This window comes from Phasianus colchicus, chromosome 13 (assembly GCF_987193195.1).
Source record: "Phasianus colchicus chromosome 13, bPhaCol1.hap1.1, whole genome shotgun sequence".
NCBI classification, from domain to species: Eukaryota; Metazoa; Chordata; class Aves; order Galliformes; family Phasianidae; genus Phasianus; species Phasianus colchicus.
In genome coordinates, this window is record NC_143448.1 from 8,641,582 (window position 1) to 8,663,666 (window position 22,085).

General features: G+C 46.9%; 1 protein-coding gene and 1 long non-coding RNA gene across 2 annotated transcripts in view; one reads left to right on the forward strand and one right to left on the reverse strand.

The window, feature by feature from the left end:
- LOC149916135 (uncharacterized) overlaps positions 1 to 11,002 on the reverse strand; it is a 33,795-nt gene extending 22,793 nt beyond the window's left edge. The window contains exons 1-2 of the long non-coding RNA XR_016470926.1: positions 10,497 to 11,002; positions 8,697 to 8,801 (exon numbers count right to left, since the gene is read on the reverse strand). This is a non-coding gene — a long non-coding RNA (uncharacterized LOC149916135). The remainder of the gene's footprint in view (positions 1 to 8,696; positions 8,802 to 10,496) is intronic.
- Positions 11,003 to 11,221: 219 nt separating this feature from the next.
- PLEKHF1 (pleckstrin homology and FYVE domain containing 1) lies at positions 11,222 to 17,731 on the forward strand. Its single transcript, XM_031615099.2, has 2 exons — positions 11,222 to 11,291; positions 15,280 to 17,731. Exon 2 carries the CDS (start codon positions 15,292 to 15,294, stop codon positions 16,111 to 16,113), a length of 822 nt encoding a protein of 273 aa, XP_031470959.1. The 5' UTR covers positions 11,222 to 11,291; positions 15,280 to 15,291; the 3' UTR covers positions 16,114 to 17,731.
- Positions 17,732 to 22,085: the final 4,354 nt, after the last annotated feature.

A 22,085-nucleotide genomic window follows, 5' to 3' on the forward strand; every position in this document is an offset into this window, starting at 1 on the left:
GGGATAATGGTTAAAATGCAAACACACAAGATGTGAAATGGAGGCGAAACTTCTGTCTGAACAAGGGAGACATCTCTTAAACCACAGGTGCTTAAAACAGGACAGTGCCTCACAGGCAAAAATCATGATCTCTGCTGAGTTTGTGGCTACTTGTAATTGCCAAACAAGGACTTGGATTCTGTTCATGAGACCTTCAAAAGTTAACAGGCACCTTGGGTGTAACAACTTCAACGCTCAACTAAGTATCTCCCTTTTAAGCACTATTCCTCTCAAAGTTCTCTGAAATCCCTTAGTTCTCTGTGAGAATCCACAACAAATTGGTGGAAAGCTTAAGTGATAATAGAAACTTTCCCTGCAGGACAAAGGCTTCATTTTCGTTTTGCTTATAGCCATCAGTGTAATATCTAATTAAGACATCTGTTAAATGCCTATAATATTAAATTAATAGAGGGAAGCTAATGGAACTTTATTGACATAGTCCTGTTAATTAACATTAAAGACCTTTAATAGATGTCTTAACTAGACATCATTAATGACAATGACATACAAATTATAATTAGGCACAATTCTGTTTCATTTTTCATGTGCTGCAAAGGACATACCATATTCTGCCATGTGTACACACAGACAAGCACAAGAGCATTTTCCATAGCTGTTGCTATTTACATTTTTCTAAATGTTACTTCAGTGACCAGAAGACATGCTGCTTAGCAGTCTCTTTCAATAAATGATGGCAAGGAAATAATTATTTACAGTGAAGAGTGCTGAAGAGGTGTTTGGAGATCTCCAAGGTACTTGGATGAAATGAAGCCTAACAAGAGATCTGAACAGCCAAAGCATTCAAGAAACCTTTACTGCTGTTGCTAAATAACCTGAAGAGGTGTTTTTGCCTTGTTAAGGTGTTCTAAACATCCAAATGTAGGCTTTTTAATAAAAAGTTCCAGTCACCTTACTGCTCCTATTGCAGCCTCTCCTAGCCCACCCTGCAGGAGGGCTAATCCCTGGCTCCTGCTATTCATAATGCTCCCTCACTACACGATAATATTTCCATAATTAATTAATTAATTTCTCACTGATTCTGCAGTGGTCTTACCTTGGGATGCAAGTATAAGACTTCAGCAACGCATTAGCTCTTCTTTTTAGCACCATCATCCCTGTAACCTTCCCCAGCCTACATCCCAGCAGAGAATGAGGTGTCCAGTGCCCACCAGCATTATGTAGCCAATCTCCTGCACAGCACAGCTGAGGCCAGCACCCAAAAATTGCTCTCCTAGGCAACAAGATTTCTCAATATGGCAAACACCTGAGAGCTCTGAAAAGCTAACCTTCCTCAGCTGTATTGATTGCCTCCTGGCTCCCAAGGTCAGCAAGGGAGCACAGGAGGCCTCAGTGAGTAAAGTGCAGTAGCTAATCTATGTAACAGATGTTCACCCTCATATGTTTTCTTAAACAGAAAGAAAAACTGGATTTACAAAACTTTTCATCCATCAGCAGTGACCAAAGCATGGTCTTATGTATCTTGCTAAGAAATACAATTCCAGGTTACATGGCAGCAATGAGCAGTTCCACGGAATTTCACAGAGGTTCGATCCACCTTTGCCTCATGTTCCCCTTTGTTAATTCTGTCATTTCTATTCTGAGCCACATTTCCCTGTGTTTGATGAATAGGTATTGCTTTGTTAAGACCGAAGCCTCCCTCGGCATGCTGCTTTAATTAAATTAATTAACAAATGTGAAAAATACGGGATCAGGCACCCACTGCAGCTGAGAGGAGCAGCCACAGCTGGGCTGCAGAGCCAGCAGCACCCAGTGCTCTGCTTACAGACCGTTCTGACACCTGGGCTGCACAGCTGTAGGGAGGGACTGCAGCAAGAAATCCCAGCAACAATTAGCACTGAATTAAGAGCTATTCCCACGAAGAAGCTCTGCTGCTTGCTATTAGATAAGGCTTGGTACCTTGCAATCATTAAGAAGAGAAAACAAATGAGTGTACCACTGACTAGAATAATGTGACCGATAGTTTTGAACCAGGTCACTTGAAGGAAAAGTCACAACCTAAACACCAAGGTCTGTCCTGCCCTACTCCCCAGACAACCATTTGTTTCCAAGCCACACATTTTTCATTCTGTTAGGACCTGTTCCACTAACACTTGACCAACAAAACTGATTTAAAGCGTGATCATTCATCTTGGATACTGACCGACCTGATAACCACTGCCTACAGGCAGCTGATCAGCATCGCTGAAGATTTGCACTATAGGCCTATCAATACAAATCTCTTCCTGGCACATTACTTAATAAATTCAGCTTCATTTCTTTCAGCTCTCAGAATGAGCTCCTAGCTTTATGACATACATACACACTTCTGCAGGCCCAGGGCCCCAGGTCTGTAACGGGATGGTTAAGGAAAGCTGCTCCTGTGTTGGGGGCCAGCTGTCAGTGAAGACCTCTCAATACAAACTCCTTGACTGTCTTTAACAAACCCACAGCAACAGCCCCAGAACCAATTCCACCTAACAGGATTGTGGGCTTTTTTGGGGATGGAGAAATTAAATTAATTGTGCATTTTCTGTAAAACTTAAAATAATCCCATAAATACGAATGTTTCTTTTTTTTTTTTTTTCTTTTTATGAATTTTTGTGCAACACTGTGTTTCCTCTAAAGGCTTATTTCAGTATTATGGGCTCAGAGATGTTCAGCTGGATAGTTCTTGGGTGGCTGAGGTGCTCACCGAAGAATTTAAACGATGTAATAGCTATTGAACACCCCATTATATGGCTGCCTAATTAATGTAAATGATAGTTATGTCTCACTCACAGCCCATTATTTTACACGAAGGAAAATCTACCCGCTGCCACAGTAGCCATTCCAATAGTTTTTATCGGAGCAGTTGCATTATGACTTCATTGAGCAAAAGGTAAGTAGCCATCCTAAATAATGAAGATTGAAGGTTTAATAGTCCTAATAAAGAATCCTGCAGGTTTTTTATTTCAGAAATTAGAGTTTGATTGCAAGCGTATGATAATGAGAGGAAAAAAAGCACTGGCAAGTGGGATCTTTTTGCAGCCTGGGCTCTTGGCAACTTCCATTTTTTCTGCATAGAAATACTGAGGAGGAAGGGAAGAAAATCTCAGTACCATGTAGGTGATGTTATGCAGACATAAACCAGCCCTGTAAACTTTTCCAGAATTGCAGCCTACCACAGCATCTCCTTTCTGGTGTCAAGGGACACAGCATTTCTGTTATGAGACCCCACTTCCAAGGTTGTATGTCAGACATTATAACTGCTGTAAAAATTCAAATGAGATTCTAAAACTTGGCATGAGTATTCTCGCTTGGAATTCAGTATTTTTTAGGCAAATCTTTGCAGGAAAAGCTGAAAGTGTACTTGTTCCACTTGCTATTTTAGGTCTCTATTGCTGCATTATTCTTAATCTAGTATCCAAGTAATCTCTTTTCACAGCTGCATTTTCAGAGCAGCAGTTCTGAGCTAGGGTGAGTGATCTGACATTTGTTTCTCCAAATAGCAAACTTCCAGGAAGGGCTTTAAAAGAACTTCTGTTCCACTCTCCTCAGCCATAAAGTACCACGTGTTTTAGCAAGTAAAAAGTAGAGGAATTAACCTGAATGACAGTAACAATGACTACAAAACGAGCTGGCTGGGGATTTGCAAACACAATCTCCAGATGTCTACAAAAGATCTGGTTTATCAAACACACTCCAGGCAGAATTTGCTGTTTTGTACTTCCCCATAAAAGAAGCTTGCAGTATTTGCTTACTGTTAGTTTCAGCACAAGGTGCTACTCCTACAGTATCTCTACAACAATGCCCAGACATCAAAGCTTGGAGCCCCCAGTGCAATGAGTCGGGATGAGGCTGGGAGATAAGTGCAGGGCAGAGGCACGGTTCTGAGGCACAGGCACTTAATTTGTTAATATGATTGTTCTTGCTGGGTTTTGCTGCAGCTATCTTAAACACAAACCTCTCTCTAGGCCCAGAACGACGTATTTTGCTTTGCTACCACCAGATGGAGCCAGATGCTCACAGTTTTAAAGGGATTTTTTTTTTTCCCTCTGCTCTGATAAAACTGCCCATGAAGCAGACAGTGCTTGGAAACCACTCCCTTACCTTATATAAACTTGCTGTTTTTACTGTACATATGTACACAGCTAACCTGGTGCATGCCTTACCCTATGACAGTTGCCTTCCTCTGATGTTTCTGTACCACCTGCTTTCTACTTATTGCAGATATGTTTTCTAAATTGCTTTTGGTGCCAAAATGTCATCAGGAAACAGAACCAAACTAAGGTAGGCATTTTCACCTGCTAAAATACCATACCTTTCATTTCCCTCACAAAAAGATATATTCTATGAAGAAGTCATATATATCCCAGAACCATCCATGTAAAATTCTTAACTCTTCATCTTGTTAAAGGCCAAATGCATGTCAATATAATGTTTATTGTGTCCTAAAGTTTAAAACTGTATGCTCAGATGAGAGAAGAGGTGAGGAGAGTGCTCTGCAAATCCTCCAGCTGCTTCTGCCACGTAGTGAGGCATGCAGCATGACCAGGTGCCAGCAAGGCTGGGCACAGCTGGTTCTGCTCAGCGTAATGCAGGCCAGCAGCCCTCCTGTTCTGCTACCTACTTGCAAAAAGAGAAGCAGGAGATACTGCAACAACGCTCCTCAGGTGCTGCTCCAGGGCAGCCCTCCTCACACCCTCACTGCAGGGCTGCAGCAGTGCCTGTGGGAGCTGCTGGCTGGCAGGGCAGTACGGAGCTGGCAAAGCCCCTTAGCCAACAGTGCACCTTTGTCCCACTGTGCTGAGCCTCCTTCATGGTATGATAAGATGGAATGAGCATTTGTAAGTGATGTACAGCTGAGGGGACAAGAAACTCGTTGCTGAAGGTATTAAACTTATTTGGGCTTCCTGTTGTTGGCTACGTGCTCCATGTCAGCTGTATGAGCAGCCAGCTCTATGCTGTCAGATCACAGCAAGGTAACAATGTCCCTAATAAACCCAGATCTGCCAGGTAAAAATGGGTGTTGTTCAAGAACACTGTCAGGTCCTTTCACATCTCTTCCTGACCCAGCACTGTCACACATTGCTACAGATCAGATTAAATACACACTTTGTTACGCTATGCACTGTCCTCACTAACCTCAGGCAGCAGAAGCAGCAGGGAGCTTTACTTTCATTCTTTTCACCACTTCAATGCCACAACCTCTTTTTAACAAATCCTCCACCACAACGCTTAACATCTCTGTAACAAGACGTTCTAGCAACACACTCACCAAATGATAAAGGTAATTATTTTCTACAAAACCTAAATACAGGACAAAGCAGGCTGCCTCTTTAGCATGAGCCCTGAATGCTGCAAACTGCTGTCAGAGACTTGCACATCACACGCAGTTTCAGCTCCCACCAGCCCCAGAGAACCACCCCCTGATGGGGGAAGGCAGAAAGGAGCATACAGCACTGTGCAGAGCCCACAGCAGGCGAGACTGATCCGAATGTCAGCCTCCATCCAGAGCTCGTGGTGCCACAAGAAAGCTTTGGCACGAGGACAACTAGAGTAATAGCTATCACCAAGACTCAGCTTTTGTTCAAAACAAGTGTACTTGCAGACACATCTTCACCAATTAAAGGCACTGGGTGCTTTTTAATGACGAAAAAGTCATACTGACACATCTGTGGTATTCACACCATCACGTAAAACCTTGGACTTACTGCTTCTGCCTGTAATACATGGACAACACTTGGAATCCTTGCGGAACATGACATCTAGAGATCACTTCGAGCTATGAAAGCACTTTGTAAATGTGTAAAGAAAGCTGTAGGTTGAGATCCTGAAGCAGTACAAAAAGGACTTTCCTGCCCTTCCACCTGTCCACCTGGCCCTCCTACAGAGCAGCCACAGCTGCTGGAGCAGATCGAGTAAAACTGTGGGAGGTGGAGCCCAACCAGCCGTGCACCTGGTGCAGGCAGAGTTCAGCTGTGCTGCAAAACCACAAGTGGCTCTACCATGGCTACTAGGCTTAACCTGTGTTAGTCTACAAAACCCACAAAGGACATGGGGGCAACATCTGTATGCTGGATACATTCCAAATATGTCACCTGCACTACTCCTGCTCTCTCTGCTCAGAAAGAAACAGAAACCCCAAAGAGAAATTGGGATTCCTACTGAAGATGTGCACTGGAAGAGGACTGGGAGCTGAGGCAGCCTGCAGGAGGAGGCAGCAAAGGCCATGCTGCTGGTAGACTGCTGTGTTTGAAAGATGGACGGGAAACCAAACTGCTTTGTAAGGAGACCAAACATATCACTTAATAAAAACAAGGCATCCTACGATGAACTTCTCTTCCCATATTTATTCCTCTCTAAACGCAGCAGTGCACAGATTATAGGAAATGGTTTTACATTTAACTTCAACCCCAAGTGGTAAAGAAAAGCATTGTATCTCACAATGTAAATTTGCATCTACCATCATTTAATGGATGTTTTATACATGCTATGTACTACTGTGTTTTTATGGAAAGGCAAAAAAATTACTTGGGAATTTGTTTTTAATTAAGCAATAAGGCTCAATGGGGTACTGCTATCATGCAATAAAACCACTCCTGGGGTGTTGTGAGGCATTTGGTCCAGATGAGTGCTTCAAATCACCCCCAGATTGTGATTAGATGATTACTCCCTGGAGTTAATATTAGATGGTTCTCTCTAGAGTTGTCTTATTGCTATTATAAAAAGTCTTCAACATGGGGAAACTAAGTAGCTTTTGTGCTTGAAGAAGATGAAGTTCGCAGTTCCGACTGTTGAGTGGTGTCTGAGCCGCGTGGGTCCCACAGATCAATTCACCTCCTTAGCATGCATGAAGAATCATCTCCGTGCATTTCTCTGACCCAAACAGTTTTAAATTAAGTGGCTTTCTTTTTTTCTAGGAGATGGAAGGATATAAAGAGGCAAACAACTCCAAAATAAAGCAATCCCAAGACAAGGCACTAAGGAATTTGATTCTGAGATACGTATTACTGGCTTTATCTTTTTGTAGGGAATAATGAATCCTAATTGATATTATGCTAATTGTATTAATGAAGGCTAATGCATGCAGTAGTGGTAAGAGAGTCTTCCAGGCTGGGTGCAGGAGGAGCTACACAGGCTGAGGCACCTGGGAGGGCTCCAAAGCTAATGAATTCAGACAGCCCAAAAGGTACAGAGCCAAACTGCATTGCTTTCCCCTGCCTCCCCTCAATTGCTCTTCAGGACTGAGGTTAGAGACAAAGCATTTCATTCTGGAAGAAAAAAAAACAAAAAAAAAACAAAATAAGGTCTTCTGCATATCTCATTATACCAGAAAAAGAGACATCTCAGGAAACATTAACTCTTGCAGGTACCTACCACTCCCAAAAAGGCAGGATGGTAGCTCATGCACATGGACAACTCCTGCACACCCCTATCACATAAAATCCCTCTGGTTTCTCAAGTGGGCAACAACTTTCACACGTATGGTGAGATCCTTCTCACACACCCTCAGCATTCTGGCCAGTGCCACATTTCCTACCCTGCACAACCTCATCAGCAAGACATTACCTAAAAGCAGATAAGCCTTCCATCTCATAAGAAATCCCTGGGGCTCCTCCTTCAGCTCAGCACCTTTCCACTTCAAGATCCAACGTGCCAATGGGCAAAGATCCCAGCCAAGCTGAAGCATGCTCTTTCACAATATCAGCACACCACCTTGAAAACACTGCATTTCTGATTTTCCCTTTTATTTGAAGAACACAAAGGGAAACTATATTTCTTTATTTTTTCTTTACTTTTTTTTTTTTTTCCTTCTCCTTTCACAGAACTCCGTGCAGTATGCACTCAGTGCACAGAACTTCCTCAGATGCCACAGGCAACCATGACAGCTCTTTACCTGCACAAATGGCACTGATGTGGGGCTAAGCATGGATCCCTCACAAAGAGATTATTTTTTCCCCTCAGAGCAACACACACACTCAGCTTGGGCAGCAGTTCCAAAGGAGTTTTCCAAAGGAAAGAGACCAAAGCATGTTCATCACATAAAGAGAAGCTATATGCACTCACAAAGTGGGGTTTCTGAATGAAACTCTTTGTCTTTGACTTATCAGTCAATCATAGGTGAACACATTTACATCTTTTTAAATTAACTGATGATCATCACATTCTTGTTCCCTCTGCTTTTTCTCCATTTTAATATTTGAAATGCCTTATCTATGTAAGTTTACTGTTTGAAACACCTAATTGTTCACCATGGTTTATCTTGTGCAATAGAAGCACACAGTGAATATGAGATCACTGTTCAAACAGAACAGGAATACTAGGAGAAGAGTTCAGATGAACAACGTGCACAGAATTATGTTACTAGGAAACCCAAAAATGCAGTACTCCCTTGGAGCATGCTGCAAAATGCTGTTTTAGACATCTCTCTTTTCTTAATTTTATTAATTAATTTTACATGTTTCTTCTCCAACATCACACCTGTCTCCACACCAAACACCTGCTCTGTTTCATGGTTCTGGCATTTCACACTCTTACCTCACCTCTTTTTAACCCTCCTCTTTCATCCTTTCATACTAGAATCAGGACCTGCTCCAATCACTGGGTGAACAGTACACACAAACAGTGTCAGGGCAGCACACCCAGCTTACTGCTCACTCATTGCTGGTACTCACCCCTGCAGCTCCACAGAACAGAGCAATCTTCTCTGCTCTGAGTTCCCTTCTGGGCAGCTCCTCTGTGAAACCTGGAGACTCACAATGTCCGATCCAGCACGCACCCTGTTAAGAGTGAAAGAAAGCACAGTTAGCAATGCAACCCCCCAAAAAACCTGAGCCTAAGTAACCTGGATAAAAGAAACTTCTCTACTGAAACAATACAACTCCTTGCTTCCTTGCTTGTCACACTCACTTCTCAGCTACAAAGCGCTCTCACTGCTATAAACCCAACAGCCCACAGGGAAGCAGCCAGAGGAGACACAGGGCAGGCAGGGATGGGATGCAGGTCTGCGCTGTGAGGGAAGTGCCCCTACAGTCCTGGCCACTGCAGCTTCTCCATCACTCTGCATGTTCCCACTGAGACCCACCTGCTGCCTGCTCTGCTCCAGCCCTGCAGGAGGATGCTGGTGCATCTGGTTTGCTCGTGGCTTTAAATTTCAAATTCCATCAGACCTCAGTACCGTGCAGAACGACACACACTGATGACATCATATAAAGGAGATTTTAGAAATAAAATACCCTCCATATTTTACAGTCAAGAAGGTGGCTATAAATAGAATTACATATTACATGCTGATCCAAGACTCCACTGAAGTCAAAACTCTTACCAAGCTTTGGATCAGACCTTCTAACCAGTTCTGTGATTACAACTACAGACTACTGTGAAGAGAGCAAGCTATTAAACTGAAACTGGCTTAGCAGGAAGATCCTTAGCATCCTTCATTCCCACTATTTGTTTCACCATCATTATTCATCACTGAATATGAAGGAGCAAGGACAATATTCATAACAGAGATGTGCAGACAATTGCCAAAGCTCAACACAAACACCAGCATAGACAAAATGACTTTGAAACACTTCTTATCACACTGACATCCACGGATGTCTTTCTTTCTCTTTCCTACAACCTACCAAAGAGCAATTCATTATGATGTGTTTATACACAGCATTTACATTCAGCCTGTGCCACTGACTTCCTTGGTCACTTTTGGTTGTTCAGCACACCTAAAGGCTGCGTACAGCACCACATGTGCATGATCAGAGAAACACAGCTGAAGATGTGAGCAGGGAAGGACAAGGCAAGCAAATGCAAGGTTGTTTATGATGCAAACTTGATAGTTCAGAATCTGCACGGAATAGTGTTTTTGTGCTCCTTGCACAGCACAGCTTTTGTCACAGTCCCAGGGAGACCTGAGCTGGGCTGTACATCAGCGGCTGCTCACGTACCACACAGCAATGCTGCTGTACAAACAAAGCACCTCTCTTGTATGTCATTTTCCAACACAAAGGGGACAGGAGCAAGCAAGTCTCACGGCTGCTCTCAGCAATATTTTCATTGCTGGCAATCTCCTCGCAGCTGGGCCCTGAGGAACGAGCCAGCAAGTGGGCACTCCTGTGCTGGGCAGAGAGGAGCCACCAGTTCCCGGTTTGCTGCCAGTGCTTTCAGTGTATTTGAGCTAGCAATTTTCTGGATACATTTTCAGTTTGGATCCGTACCGATGGAGCCAAGCACGGCTCTGTGATTTGTGCACTGCCAGACGTGGAAGCAGCCCGTGTTCGAAGCACACAGTGCCGGCAGTGCTGCCGAGACACAGCTCAGACCCACGGCTGTGTGCCACAGGCCGCCGGGCTGATTGCAGCTGCAGCCAGACGACACGACGCCATCCCTCCACGCACACCATTGCGCGGAGCACAGCACAGAGGTAACTTTGCTGCTGTAAGATGACAACGAGGCGTTCTCTCTCCCGCAGAGCTCACCTCGGGCTGACTGATCCGAGCGGCTGCAGTTCCCTTTACTTGCTCTGAAACCGCTGCACCCCACTCGGGCACGACAGTTCTGCCACCGCTAAACGAGCGGCTTCGGAGCAAACGGCGGAGGCGACGATCAGATGATGGCACCGGCGCCAGGTAAGGACACCAAAGGCTGCCAATCGGGGCTGCAGCGGCTCTGCCCCTCAGCCCGGAGGCGGCGTGACCCACGGCCGCCCCTCACCGCCCGCAGCCCCAGGCCCGGCACCGCCGCAGCGTCGGCGCTTGGAGCGCGGCCGTGCAGAGCGCGGCACTGCGAGCGCTCCAGCCCCGAGCTGCCGCAAGCTGCCCGCCGCCTGAGAAAAGGGGAATGTGGGGGAAAGAAACCACATTTCTGATACTCTGGCAGGTCCATCGGTGCCCATTAAAAACAGAAGAGCTGTTACAGCGAGCGCCTCAGTTACCCGCCAGCCTCCCCGGCAGCCCCGCGAAGCCGAAGGCGCCGCCCAGCACAAAGCGCCCCGCCGCCGCCCCACGTGACCGCGGCCAGCCCGCGAGCGACTTCCCCCGCGGGCCGTCACGGCGTGGTCGCTCTACAGCGCCTCCCAGCGGCGCTGCGCTTTGCCCGCCGCCCAGAAAGGCGGAGCGTGCCCCGCGGCGCGGGGAGCCCGAGCGACGCCCATTGGCCGGCGGACTTCGAGTGGGCGGGGCGAGGGGGCGGGGCGGGGCGGCCGCCGAGCGGAGCCGCTCGGCGCGAGGGCGGTCGGGGAGCAGCGGTGCTGCGGGCGGAGGGACGGGCGTCAGGTGAGCGCGGAGGTACCGGCGCGAGGGAGGCGGCTCGTGCGAGGGGCGCGGGGCTCCGTTCCGAGAGAGACGGCGGCTCTGCGGAAAGCAGCGTGGCGCGCGGGAGCTCGCGCCGTGCCGGGGTCCGTGCGGGCGCCCGTCGGCGGCTCTGCGGCGAGCGGGACGGGCTGCAAAGGAGGCGGGGGAGAAAGAGGGAAAGAACGCCCCGAGCAGCCGCGCTGCCCGCGCTGAGCGTTACGTGAGCTCCGCTCGGGACACGGGCGTGCCCAGCTCGCCCCGCACGGAGCCCTGGGGCTCAGCCGTCTCGCTCGTGCTGGAGGCGCTCCGCTTAGCGAGAACGAGCGCGTAGCCGAAGGCGCGGGGACGAAGCGTGTTGCTCGGCCCGTGGGAGCGCGTTTCGCACCTGCCCGAGCTTGGGGGCACCGCGGGGGTCGGAGGCCTCCGCTCCCCCTGTGACTGCTGTGTGCGCCGTGCGCTGCCGTTCCTTCGGTGCTGTGCAGCCCGGCCCGCCGTCAGCTGGGTCCGCACCGCACTCGGGTGCCCGGGGCTCTGACCGGCGAGGGGGAGGCGAGCTGCAGCCGGGCAGAAGGAGGAGCGGGGCGGCGTTCGTTGCTCGCCCTGGGCGCTCAGCGCTGGGTGAGGAGGAGCTTCTGTCGGCCCCGAGGCCTCCCAGCTGCCAGAACCGGGAGGACGGAGAGGTCTGGAGGGAGGCGAGGCGCGGAGCGTCGTGCTGCTGCGGGTGCCGGCAGAGCTGGGCCGGCGTTTGGCGTGCATTGCGGATACCGAGAGCTGTCAGTTCAGTTTGGCTGCGGGGCTGAAGAGTCGGGCAGAACCGCTCCCAGCTCTGTCTGCACCTTAGCTGCATTCAGCCTCAAAAGCACAGCCCGGACTGAGTGACCCGGGAGCTGAAGTCGAAGCGCTGCCTGGCAAGCATCAGCATGGCTAATTGTATTCGCAAGTTAACAAGCTCTCATTGTTAAAACACGTGGAGTTGGGTGCAGACGAAATAGTATTTTTCCTTTGAATACCAACTGTACAAACTGGATAATATTTGATCACGTGCAAAGTCAACAGATCGTGACACAAGAAAGAAAGGAAGAGAACTTTGCCATCTGAAAACTTCCATGTAAAGTAGAATGCCAGTAAAGCACATCCTCCCACTCTTCTACCATGTGAGGCATATGTGCATTTGCATCACTAGGTAACAAGCAGCACAATCCTGCTGAAGTCACAGAGCAAACCTGATGAAAAGGGGAAAAAAATATTTACCCTGAATGACTAGAATACAATTTATGCTCTGCTTTTTATACCACATCACTGTTGTTCCTAAAGGCAGGGATGCTTCATAGTAAGGGAAGCCATATTATCCAGAAACTACCATACATAGCAGTTCCATTCCAAAGCAGAGCTGAGCGCTATCTGCAGTGAGTCATGCTAGTAACATAGAATCTATCTGTAGTTTAGTCAAGCCATGGGCTGTGTAGAAATTCAGGGCAGGGCTGCTCTCCCTCATGGTGGGACAGGGTGAGCCACCCCTTACAGCTGGCTGCCTCCCCACAGCTGAACAGGGAGTGCAGAATTGTACTGAAACTGTTGTCCAAGCCTGAAGTTAAGCAATGTGAGTCTTTTTTTTTTTTACTGCTGTGCTCCACTTATTTACTGGAACATTATTACGCCTGAGGGGATAGAAATGGAAGAAAAAAGCTTTTATTTTGCTTCCCTGTGAGAACTCCTTAGGGAAATATCCAGGCCTAGAGCAACAGATGACACTTCTAGTTGTAGCAGCGAGATTTTCTCAAGAAGGAGTTAGCTTTTCTTAGTTAACTCATGGCTTTTTACATGTGTAACAATCCAGAGGGAAGAAGGTACTCTCTGGGTGGAAGTGTGACACTTAACGGGAACCGCTTTTTGTTTCCTTCACATTTCACATTTTTCTACTACATAGCTGCTCACTTCTTTGACTTCCTCTGAAGATGTTTTCTTATACTGCTTCCATCTCTCTGGTGCTTTTTGTTGTAACTATTTACCTTACAGTTAGCTTTAAGTTGCACATCACACTGGAGGGCACACACGAGTGGGTATGTTTCACGCTGTCCAGCTCCATCACATCTGGACTTCAAGACCCTGAAGATTCACGTCCTTGCAGGAAGAATTGGAAGGCCTTGGCATCCTGCCTTTAATTCAAGGAGGAGATTCACCCAGGGTTGTCCTCTTTTAGTGACATGTCAGCTTGGGTTTGCCTGGCTGTGTGCGTATCCAAGATCCCAGCAGCTCCTGCAAAACAAACTTTGGGAAGGTTGTCAGGCAGCAAGCAGGGCTGGTGGAAGCCATGCTGGTATCCTGCAGACAGGCCCCATGCTGCAGAAGGTGCTGCCTTTGTGCGTCAACAAGAAATCCTAATAGTTGCAGCTTTTAAGAAGCACTGGTCACACAGCACTACTTACAAAAAGCTATTAATGCAGAGTCATTTCCTTCAGGTTCCCTCACAGGGCTGAACCAGCACCATTACTTTGTATGGGGACTGCTGGCCTGCTCTAAAGAAAAAAATCTGGGGACTAGAGAGAATTGAGCAGTCTGTTAAATAGCTTAGGCAATACATAAACAGTGCACAGTGACCTCGAACAGCTATTCTGCGGTTTCCCTTCTAGCATTCTGAAGGGTATTTGGAGTGAAGGGCAAGACAAGAATGTAAATCGTCATCTCCAACACTCAGAACTCAGCGTGTTGTTCTCTTTGCCTTCCCTTTCCCCCACATTCCAACAGTCTGGCTATAAGGATTCAAAGATGAGAAAAATGTGGGCAGAGGTTCTATATGGGTTATGGTCTGAAATGCTCATAGAAACTAGGACTGCACAGATCCCTGTGATCTGTGGGCTACCTCGTGATTGCTGAACTACCTCTCTGTAAGAGGAAATGACTCACTTTCTCGTGGATTGTTAGGCCTGAATAGTCTTGGTGTACCATTAAACTCAGAAGGAATTAGGTGCACTGAAAAATTTAATGTACAACTTAAAGCACTTTCCTTATTGCAAGCTATGAGTAGCACAACATCAGCTTTTGCTTCAGAGCAACCTTTATGTATGTTTTAAAAAACCACAAGCACCTGGGCTGTGTGAGAACAAGAGTGCAGAGGTGTAGGGAAAGATGAGTATCTGCGATCTACTTCCCTTTCAGCAGACATCAGGCTATTTTCAGAGCGATGTGTCTTATAACTGGAAGCACAGGCAGCCGAAGCACAGCTGGGGCAATGGAGGAAGGAGCTGGCTGTGTGGGTTTTTTATTAATGTAGCTGCTGCCTTTTTGCTTTTTTTTTTCCCTTCCTTTTTCCTTCATTTTGTCATGCAGGGAGGATCAGTGGGAACAAACAGTAGAGCACTCTGTTTGGTTCCAAAAGTCTGCATCAGCTCTGACTCAAAACAGCATTCTGGGCAGTGTGTATCTGCAGTTAATCCTCAAGAAAACGAGTGTGCAGTCAGAAATGGGAGACTGGCTCCAGAGACCATGGATGTCCTCCCTGCACTGCATCCAGCACATTGTCAGCCAGCCCACAGCACTAGCACAGCGCCTGTGCAGCTGTGCTCACTGCTGGCAGGGACAGAAGGGCCTGGCCCTGGTCCCCGCCAGCTGTCACAGTGCAGAAACTCACCGTGTATGAAGTATTTCAGGCCAGTCTGCTTTCTTTCGTATAGGAATGCAGTTATACTGGTAAAAAGCACGGTTGTCATGGAAAAGAGGGCTTTGTATTAGAGGGCTTCCATTGTTGTGAATGGAACCACCCCAATGCAGGCCAGGTTGTCGCAAAGTGGGGTCAGAAACTTTGAAAAAATAATTCTAAAAGGTCATAAATTGATGTGAAGAATGGAAAAGAGATTATTTTAACCTCCACTGACATGAGAAGCTTATCACTTGCACGCAGGCTCGCTGCTCGGCGTCGTCCTGGTGGTCTGCCAAGTGCAGCTTCACCACTTCTTTATTTTCCTCTCTTCAGGGTGAGCTGGAGATGGTGGACCACCTCGCAAACACTGAGATCAACAGCCAGCGCATTGCTGCTGTGGAAAACTGCTTTGGGGCTTCTGGACAACCCTTAGCTGTGCCAGGAAGAGTCCTTTTGGGAGAAGGGATTTTAACCAAAGAATGCCGCAAGAAACCAAAGCCTCGCATATTCTTCCTGTTCAATGACATCCTCGTGTATGGGAGCATAGTGATTAACAAAAGGAAGTACAATTCCCAGCACATCATTCCCCTTGAAGATGTCACTTTGGAGACGCTGCCAGACACCTTGCAGATGAAGAACCGCTGGATGATCAAAACCTCAAAAAAGTCCTTTGTGGTCTCTGCGGCCTCCCTGACGGAGAGGAAGGAGTGGATCAGCCATCTGGAGGAGTGCATCAGGCACCTGCTGACAAAGACGGGCAGGCAGCCCTCCACAGAGCACGCGGCCCCCTGGATCCCTGACAAGGCGACAGACATCTGCATGCGCTGCACACAGACCAAGTTCTCCACGCTCACTCGAAGGCACCACTGCCGCAAGTGTGGCTTTGTGGTGTGTGGAGACTGCTCCAGGCAGAGGTTTTTGATGCCCCGGCTGTCCCCCAAGCCTCTGAGGGTCTGCAACCTGTGCTACAGGCAGCTGCTGGCAGAACAGAAGAAGGAAGAGGAGGCTGACTGTCGGCAGCCGGAGCAGTACCGTTCTGCCATCCCAGGCTATGAACCCTCCAGTGGTGATGACAGTGACAAGTCTGATGATTACAAAGTTGACCAGTGGCCGGCAGACACCGAGTTTTATACCTCAGAAGTATCTTGGTCATCTTTCCATAGCTGACTTCCTTGAAAACCGGTGCTGTTTAAATATTGGGAAGCCAACTTCTGGCCTCCAATGCATGTCCTTCTTGGTGCGTTCTGCGGAGGCCATGCCTGGGAAGGTGGATATTGGCCCCTGTTTGTGCTGTCTGTGAGGGGAACAAAGGTCATGGACTACCCCAGGTCATTCTGAGAACGTCACATGTACACAAGCACAGAGTGACAGCTTAGAGAAGAGACCAGATTAGAGATCAGTCTGGAACCAAATGAGTTCACCCTTCTGTGCCTTAGTCTTCCTGTCTGCAAAAATGGAGCAATAATACTCTTGGGAGAAAAAAGGAGCTAGCAATCCTTGGCTGAAATATGCTTGCCTGCTCGTGTTGAATTCCTCCTTCAGAGGTGACGGGACCTTCAGATGGGGCTCTGCAGAGAACTGGTGCTTTTGCTTCCTATGAGGCATTCTCTCTGCAAAGAACAGAGAACTTCTAGGGCAGGCTCTTTTCACAGGTATTACATCTACTTCAGAGATTGTTGTTGCAGCTGTGCAAACCTGCCTCTCCTCAGTGGGTGGTGAGATAGGCATGGACTTTGACTTCTACACCAGGAATTCTGAACTTTGGAAACACTAAGGAAATGGCACTGTGAATGCATATGAGGCTTATCAGAGGGCTGGGGCTCTCATATGGAAAGAAATCATGATATCAGATATCTGTGATATCTGACAAGGAAGGGAGGGATGGGAAGAGTGACAGGTATGTGTATACAAAGGAGAGAAGGAAAAGATTTACTACAGCTGACTCGAGAGCAGAGCCCCAGATCTCAAAACCAGGCAGTTTCACCAGATTGCTAGAGAGTTGATGACCTCAAGCCTATCGGGTACAAGAGTTGCCCAGGGAAGACTTTTAGCAAGTCTTAATCTGGGGCATTTTTCTAGAATTTTTAAAATCAAAGAGATTCAGCATTTTGATTCCTACTCCCTTCCTGAAAAAGACCTCAAGGAACTGAACACTCCTGTGCTCACTCACTTGTTTTAGTTGCGCAAATCCAAAGTTAATGTCCTTAATGCATCTTCAGGGTTTGGAGCACAAGAAAATTAATTTGAGATGTACTTAAAAGTTCAAAATAAATTCAAATATTTGAATAAACACAGTTTATTTCTATCATAATGTAGTGCTGGAGTGAATATGCTGAAAATTAGACAACAGCAATTATATTGCAGCAGACATTTCCACCAACTCAGTTAATAATTTTAGTATATTTTTGTATGGTGTATTTTATTTTCTGGGAAAGGAACATGGCTGCGAGTACACCGTCAATGTTATAAGCCATTTCCTTACCAGTTTCTGGTCTAAATATGGCATTGAATGCCACGTGACCAGATTTAGATTTTTTAAATTTAAGCTCAGAATAATCATTCTTATTTCTTTTGTAAACTGCCACTGTCCAATCAATTTGTATTACCTGACTGTGTGGGAATAAAGATATGGCCACTGGGAAGGAGCCAGAAAAATATGTCAGTGAAGCGTGTTGTTATTTTACATGAGCCTTAAAAAAGAAATGGTACAGATGCTGTGATTCAGGCATGGCCAGCCAGCATAAAATCCAGAATTCATCTCTTCAGTCATGAGATGAACGTTCTTGTCTTGTATTTGCTACCAGAAGGTGAATATTTTGGAAGAAATTGCCAAACCTGATACTTCCTTTCTGTTTATATTCTATCCGAGTTTTCCCAAGTCTTTTGCAATCCCCTGTGGTAGTCTATGTTAATTAGAATGGGATTTTTCCAGTGGGGCCACAGCTTGGAATGGATCAACAAACCTTCTGACCTAAACAGATGTTTTTTAAAGTAGTAAGTACGCCAAGTTCTGTTTTTTTTCCATCCCTCTTCGAGTTTAGTTCATAATTCTGAGCAGCAGTGATTGTTTTTATAATGCCTCCCACCCACCAGAAGGGTGTATGTGCTATGCAAACAGAAAATGACCTTAAAAATAAACAGCCATTGGAACAGTTCACAAGCCAAAAATAGCACAGTTGTTGAATCAGTGTGCATAACTTAAGTTCCAGTTCTGTACTCCATAGGCAAAACTCCCAGTTTCTTCCCAGTAATTGGCTTCAGAAATATATTCCAGTTTTGAACCTATTCCTCAGTCCTCTTAGAGATCAGTTTTTCTTCCATATCCAAAGGTCTTGCTATTATGAATTCCCAAGAGATCTATGAACTGTTTTTATCCACTAATGGAGGACAGTCACACCTCTAATAATCACAGAATCATTAAGGTGGGAAAAGACCTCTAAGACCATCTAATCCAACAGTCCACCTGTCACCAGAATTGCCCACTCTCTGTGTCCCTGAGTATCACTTCTACCCTTTCCTTAAACACCTCCGGGAACAGTGACTCCACCACCTCCCCACCCTGCTCCAATTCCTCACCATTTCTTCTGTATGGAAAAAGAGTCAAGCACAGAAAAGCTGTGACACCCGTGAGACTAAGGGCAAGTGGCAAGACACACACCACTACTTTAAGTATCAGTCTGAATGTTGCTTTAGACCCGAACTGCATACTGGCACTTGCACTTCCATAAACTTCAGACGGACACACTGACTTCCTGTGCCTCCACATTCTTTCTCACAGTTTCCATTCTTGCAAGACAATCCATGCTACTCTTGGTGTTGCAGCCATGCAGACAGAGCTTCAGGGCATCGCTCAGCAGCTGCTTCTGCAAATGCTGGCTGTGATGGTGCTGATGGGCTGGGATGTCTGGGGCTGCCACAGTTTGGAAAACACGCTTCAGCTGAAAGGCCTTAGATACAGAGAGGTATCTGGCCTCCTCAGCATATGGGTTTTACATTATGGTCAGTGCTATTACAGTCCATCTTGGAGTTTTCCAGCCTGGTTCTATCTCCAGTGCATTAATGGGGCACTTACTTTTTTTTTTTTTTTTTTTTTTTTTTTTTGCTAAGTACTTCTGTTGCCAAGGACTTGTTAAAATTTGAGAAAACAGCAGAAAGAGCAGCAGTCTGAATGCTCACTTGGAGAAAACACATGCAGGCAGGGAAGTTTCTGGGGTCACAGCTGTTCCCTAAAGGACTCCCAAACATGATGTGTGGGGATTAGTTGCCAGAAAGGTTTCCTTGCAGGTTCCAGCCTGAAGGTGTTGAGACCCAAACACAGCAGCACTGTGTGGCCATTCCAGCAGGGGTGGCTGGTTCAGGAAATCCAACTGGCTGAAATTGGGTCTTTCTGCTCCTTTGAGCAGAACCTGGAACCCAGTCACTGTAGGAGAAACACAAGAGCTTTTTGGCACTCAGCAAAATCCCTGCCTTTGCAGCTGGGCACATGAGTCAGAGGACAGTCCCCATAGCTGTTAGGAGCAAGAAGAACGTGTGTGCATGGAACAAGGGAAACAAAACTGGAATGTTACCAGACCTACTGAAGCTGCTGGGGTTTCTCCATCAGTGACAGGCAATCAGAGATAAAGGCATTGCTGTGACGAAATCCATATTAGCCCTCCACAATTCCTGGGAAGGAAGAAGAGACACTGCCACAGCAGCCAGTCACAAAAGCAGAATAAAAGTTAGCAGGGAAATGTGATCTGTGAGTAAACTGAAAAGAAAGGATGGAAGGGCTTCAGTGGAAAGGCATGTTCCTGCCTGAGGCACAGCCAAGGAACACCACAAGCTGTGGAGCACACTGCTGACTCAGCACAATGTCCAGCCATCTGAAGGCAGCACAGTGAAGTGAGCCAGCTCTACAGTTCCAAGTTACTCAAATAGTTTTTATCCCAAGCAGAAGTTCTGGCTCTGCCACAGCCCAGGGCCTCTTCTATCTCACTACAACTGCAAAGCAGTTTATCCTCAGCTTGGGATTTTTGGTTAGCAAAGGAATAACAAGCACAGATGGACCCAACCACAGCAGAGCTTTAAAGAGACATGTCTCAAACTAAAAACAGAGGCTCTTACTTCTGGCTGTTTTTGCTCCAAGCCTTGGATTTTTAAGAAAGGTGATAGCAGAGAGGACACCACTCTATGCTTACTGATATTTACACAGCAGACACAGTATCAGAAAGTAACTCCAAGAAACTCTTGTCCAGCCACCCGAGATGGGAATGCTGGAGGGGCTCTCCCAGTAATGCTGTGCACCAGGGGTGCAGCAAACAGCCAGGACTGCTCTACACCGTACATCACACACAGAAATCATGGTGCAGCATATATGAGAAAGAGCCTTTCCTGCCTCTGCACTTGCTCATAAAACCTCAGAGCAGCACTCGATGCTGCGTTCTTGAGACAGCAGCTGAAGGAGACGCATGCAGGGAAACGGTACCAAACACTCAGTAGCACCTTTGGTGCTCCCTTTGAAGGTGGTGCTGGGCTTCCTTTCCAGCAAGACCTGGCAGTGACAACAAACCATAAGCAGATTCTCTGTTAACCTCTCAGACTCTCCCAGCCTATGGCATGTTACACAATTTCCCTGTCGCTGTTCTATCAGTCAGAGCCAGAGCTCTCACAGCACTTCTGTGCAGCCCAGGGCTGGGCAATGGGCACAGTGCTGCTGGTGCCAGCTGTGTGTGGCCGCTGGGCACTGAGGGAAGTTTTGGTTCCTATTTCATCAGAGCAGAGTTGGTCTCTAGATATTTGTCCTAAAAACAATCTGAGTTTTTTGGTGAGACGCTTAGAAAAACAGGATTTGAGAAAGGAAAAGCATTAACTCAAGGCCAGATGGGCCTCTTCCTCTAAAAAAGAAGAAAAGGTCACACGTGGCTTTTATCATAGATGCATTGATATAAGGTAAAAGCAGATGCCTTAGTGGTTTCATACATGAAGGCTCCTCCAGAGATACCAGACGGAAAGTAAGGGTGGCACCACGGCCTCTCAACAGATCTGTTCCTTCTCCCATGAAAGCCAGAGGGACCATCTTCATGGCGCATCCCCACAGCCCGTCTTCAGGCACACGGCTGAGCTGCAGCCTGGCTGAGATCAGCTGGGGTGAGTGCGAGCTGCCAGAACCTGCTTACTGCCTGCCCCAGCAGTGACAGGCCACGTGTGACACGCTGCCTCCAGTGCTGCCCCAGCTGCCTGAGCACCACTGACAGCAGCACCCAGCGACTGTCCAGACCACCTGAATGGCCTGGATACTGCAGTGCAAGCTGGCAACACAGAAACACACACCAGAACAACCAGCGCCCAGCTCACTGCACCCAAGTCACTGTTTTGTTTTCATCAGTTTCTGACTTGAAGAATGTTTACTCAGCAGCAGGTTTCAGATAAACCAGTTTCTAGCACCTCAAAATGGGCTCAAGCAATCTTGTTTACTGACCAGCCTCTAGAAACCAAGCAGCCCAGCTAGATTTCACAGAGCATGGCTTTCTTAGCCTGCGGGCCTTTGCTTGTTCACCCCCAACCCCAGACAGAGATGAGCCAGCACCGGCACTGGTGCTGTGGCTGGGGAAGGGCTTGGCCTACAGGGTATCAGGCAGCCTCCATGTTTGTTCTTTCTCTTAGAACCACCTTCCACATAAGTGCAAGACGTGCATGCCAGCAGGCTGAGCAAACCCATGCATCTGTCCCAACAGGTCTGTATAGATCCCAGCAGGCACTTCAGCAGGGACATCACACAATGTGGCCATCTGTTTGCAAGGATGGAGCCTAAATTATGAGAGATTCTCTAAAACCCAGATGGTAAAGAGCTACAGTGTTGATTAGTGAAGGGTGACAGATAGAGGCTGTCACACTTTGCTGTTTCAAAACTTCAGAAGTACCTCTGCTGCTATAATACAGCAGTTAATGCTATGATAGAATAACGCTATCAGTAAATGTACAGCATGGATTTTCCTAATACTGCCATCTTTTCCACAGAAAAAGATGAATTCTTTGTTCCACAGTGGAATAAAATTGGTTCAAAGCAGACACTAGAAATGCCAGTTTCATAGCCCCAGCTTTGTTACAGATACTCCCACCAAATCACAGAGCTTCTATATCTGCTTATTATTTGCCCT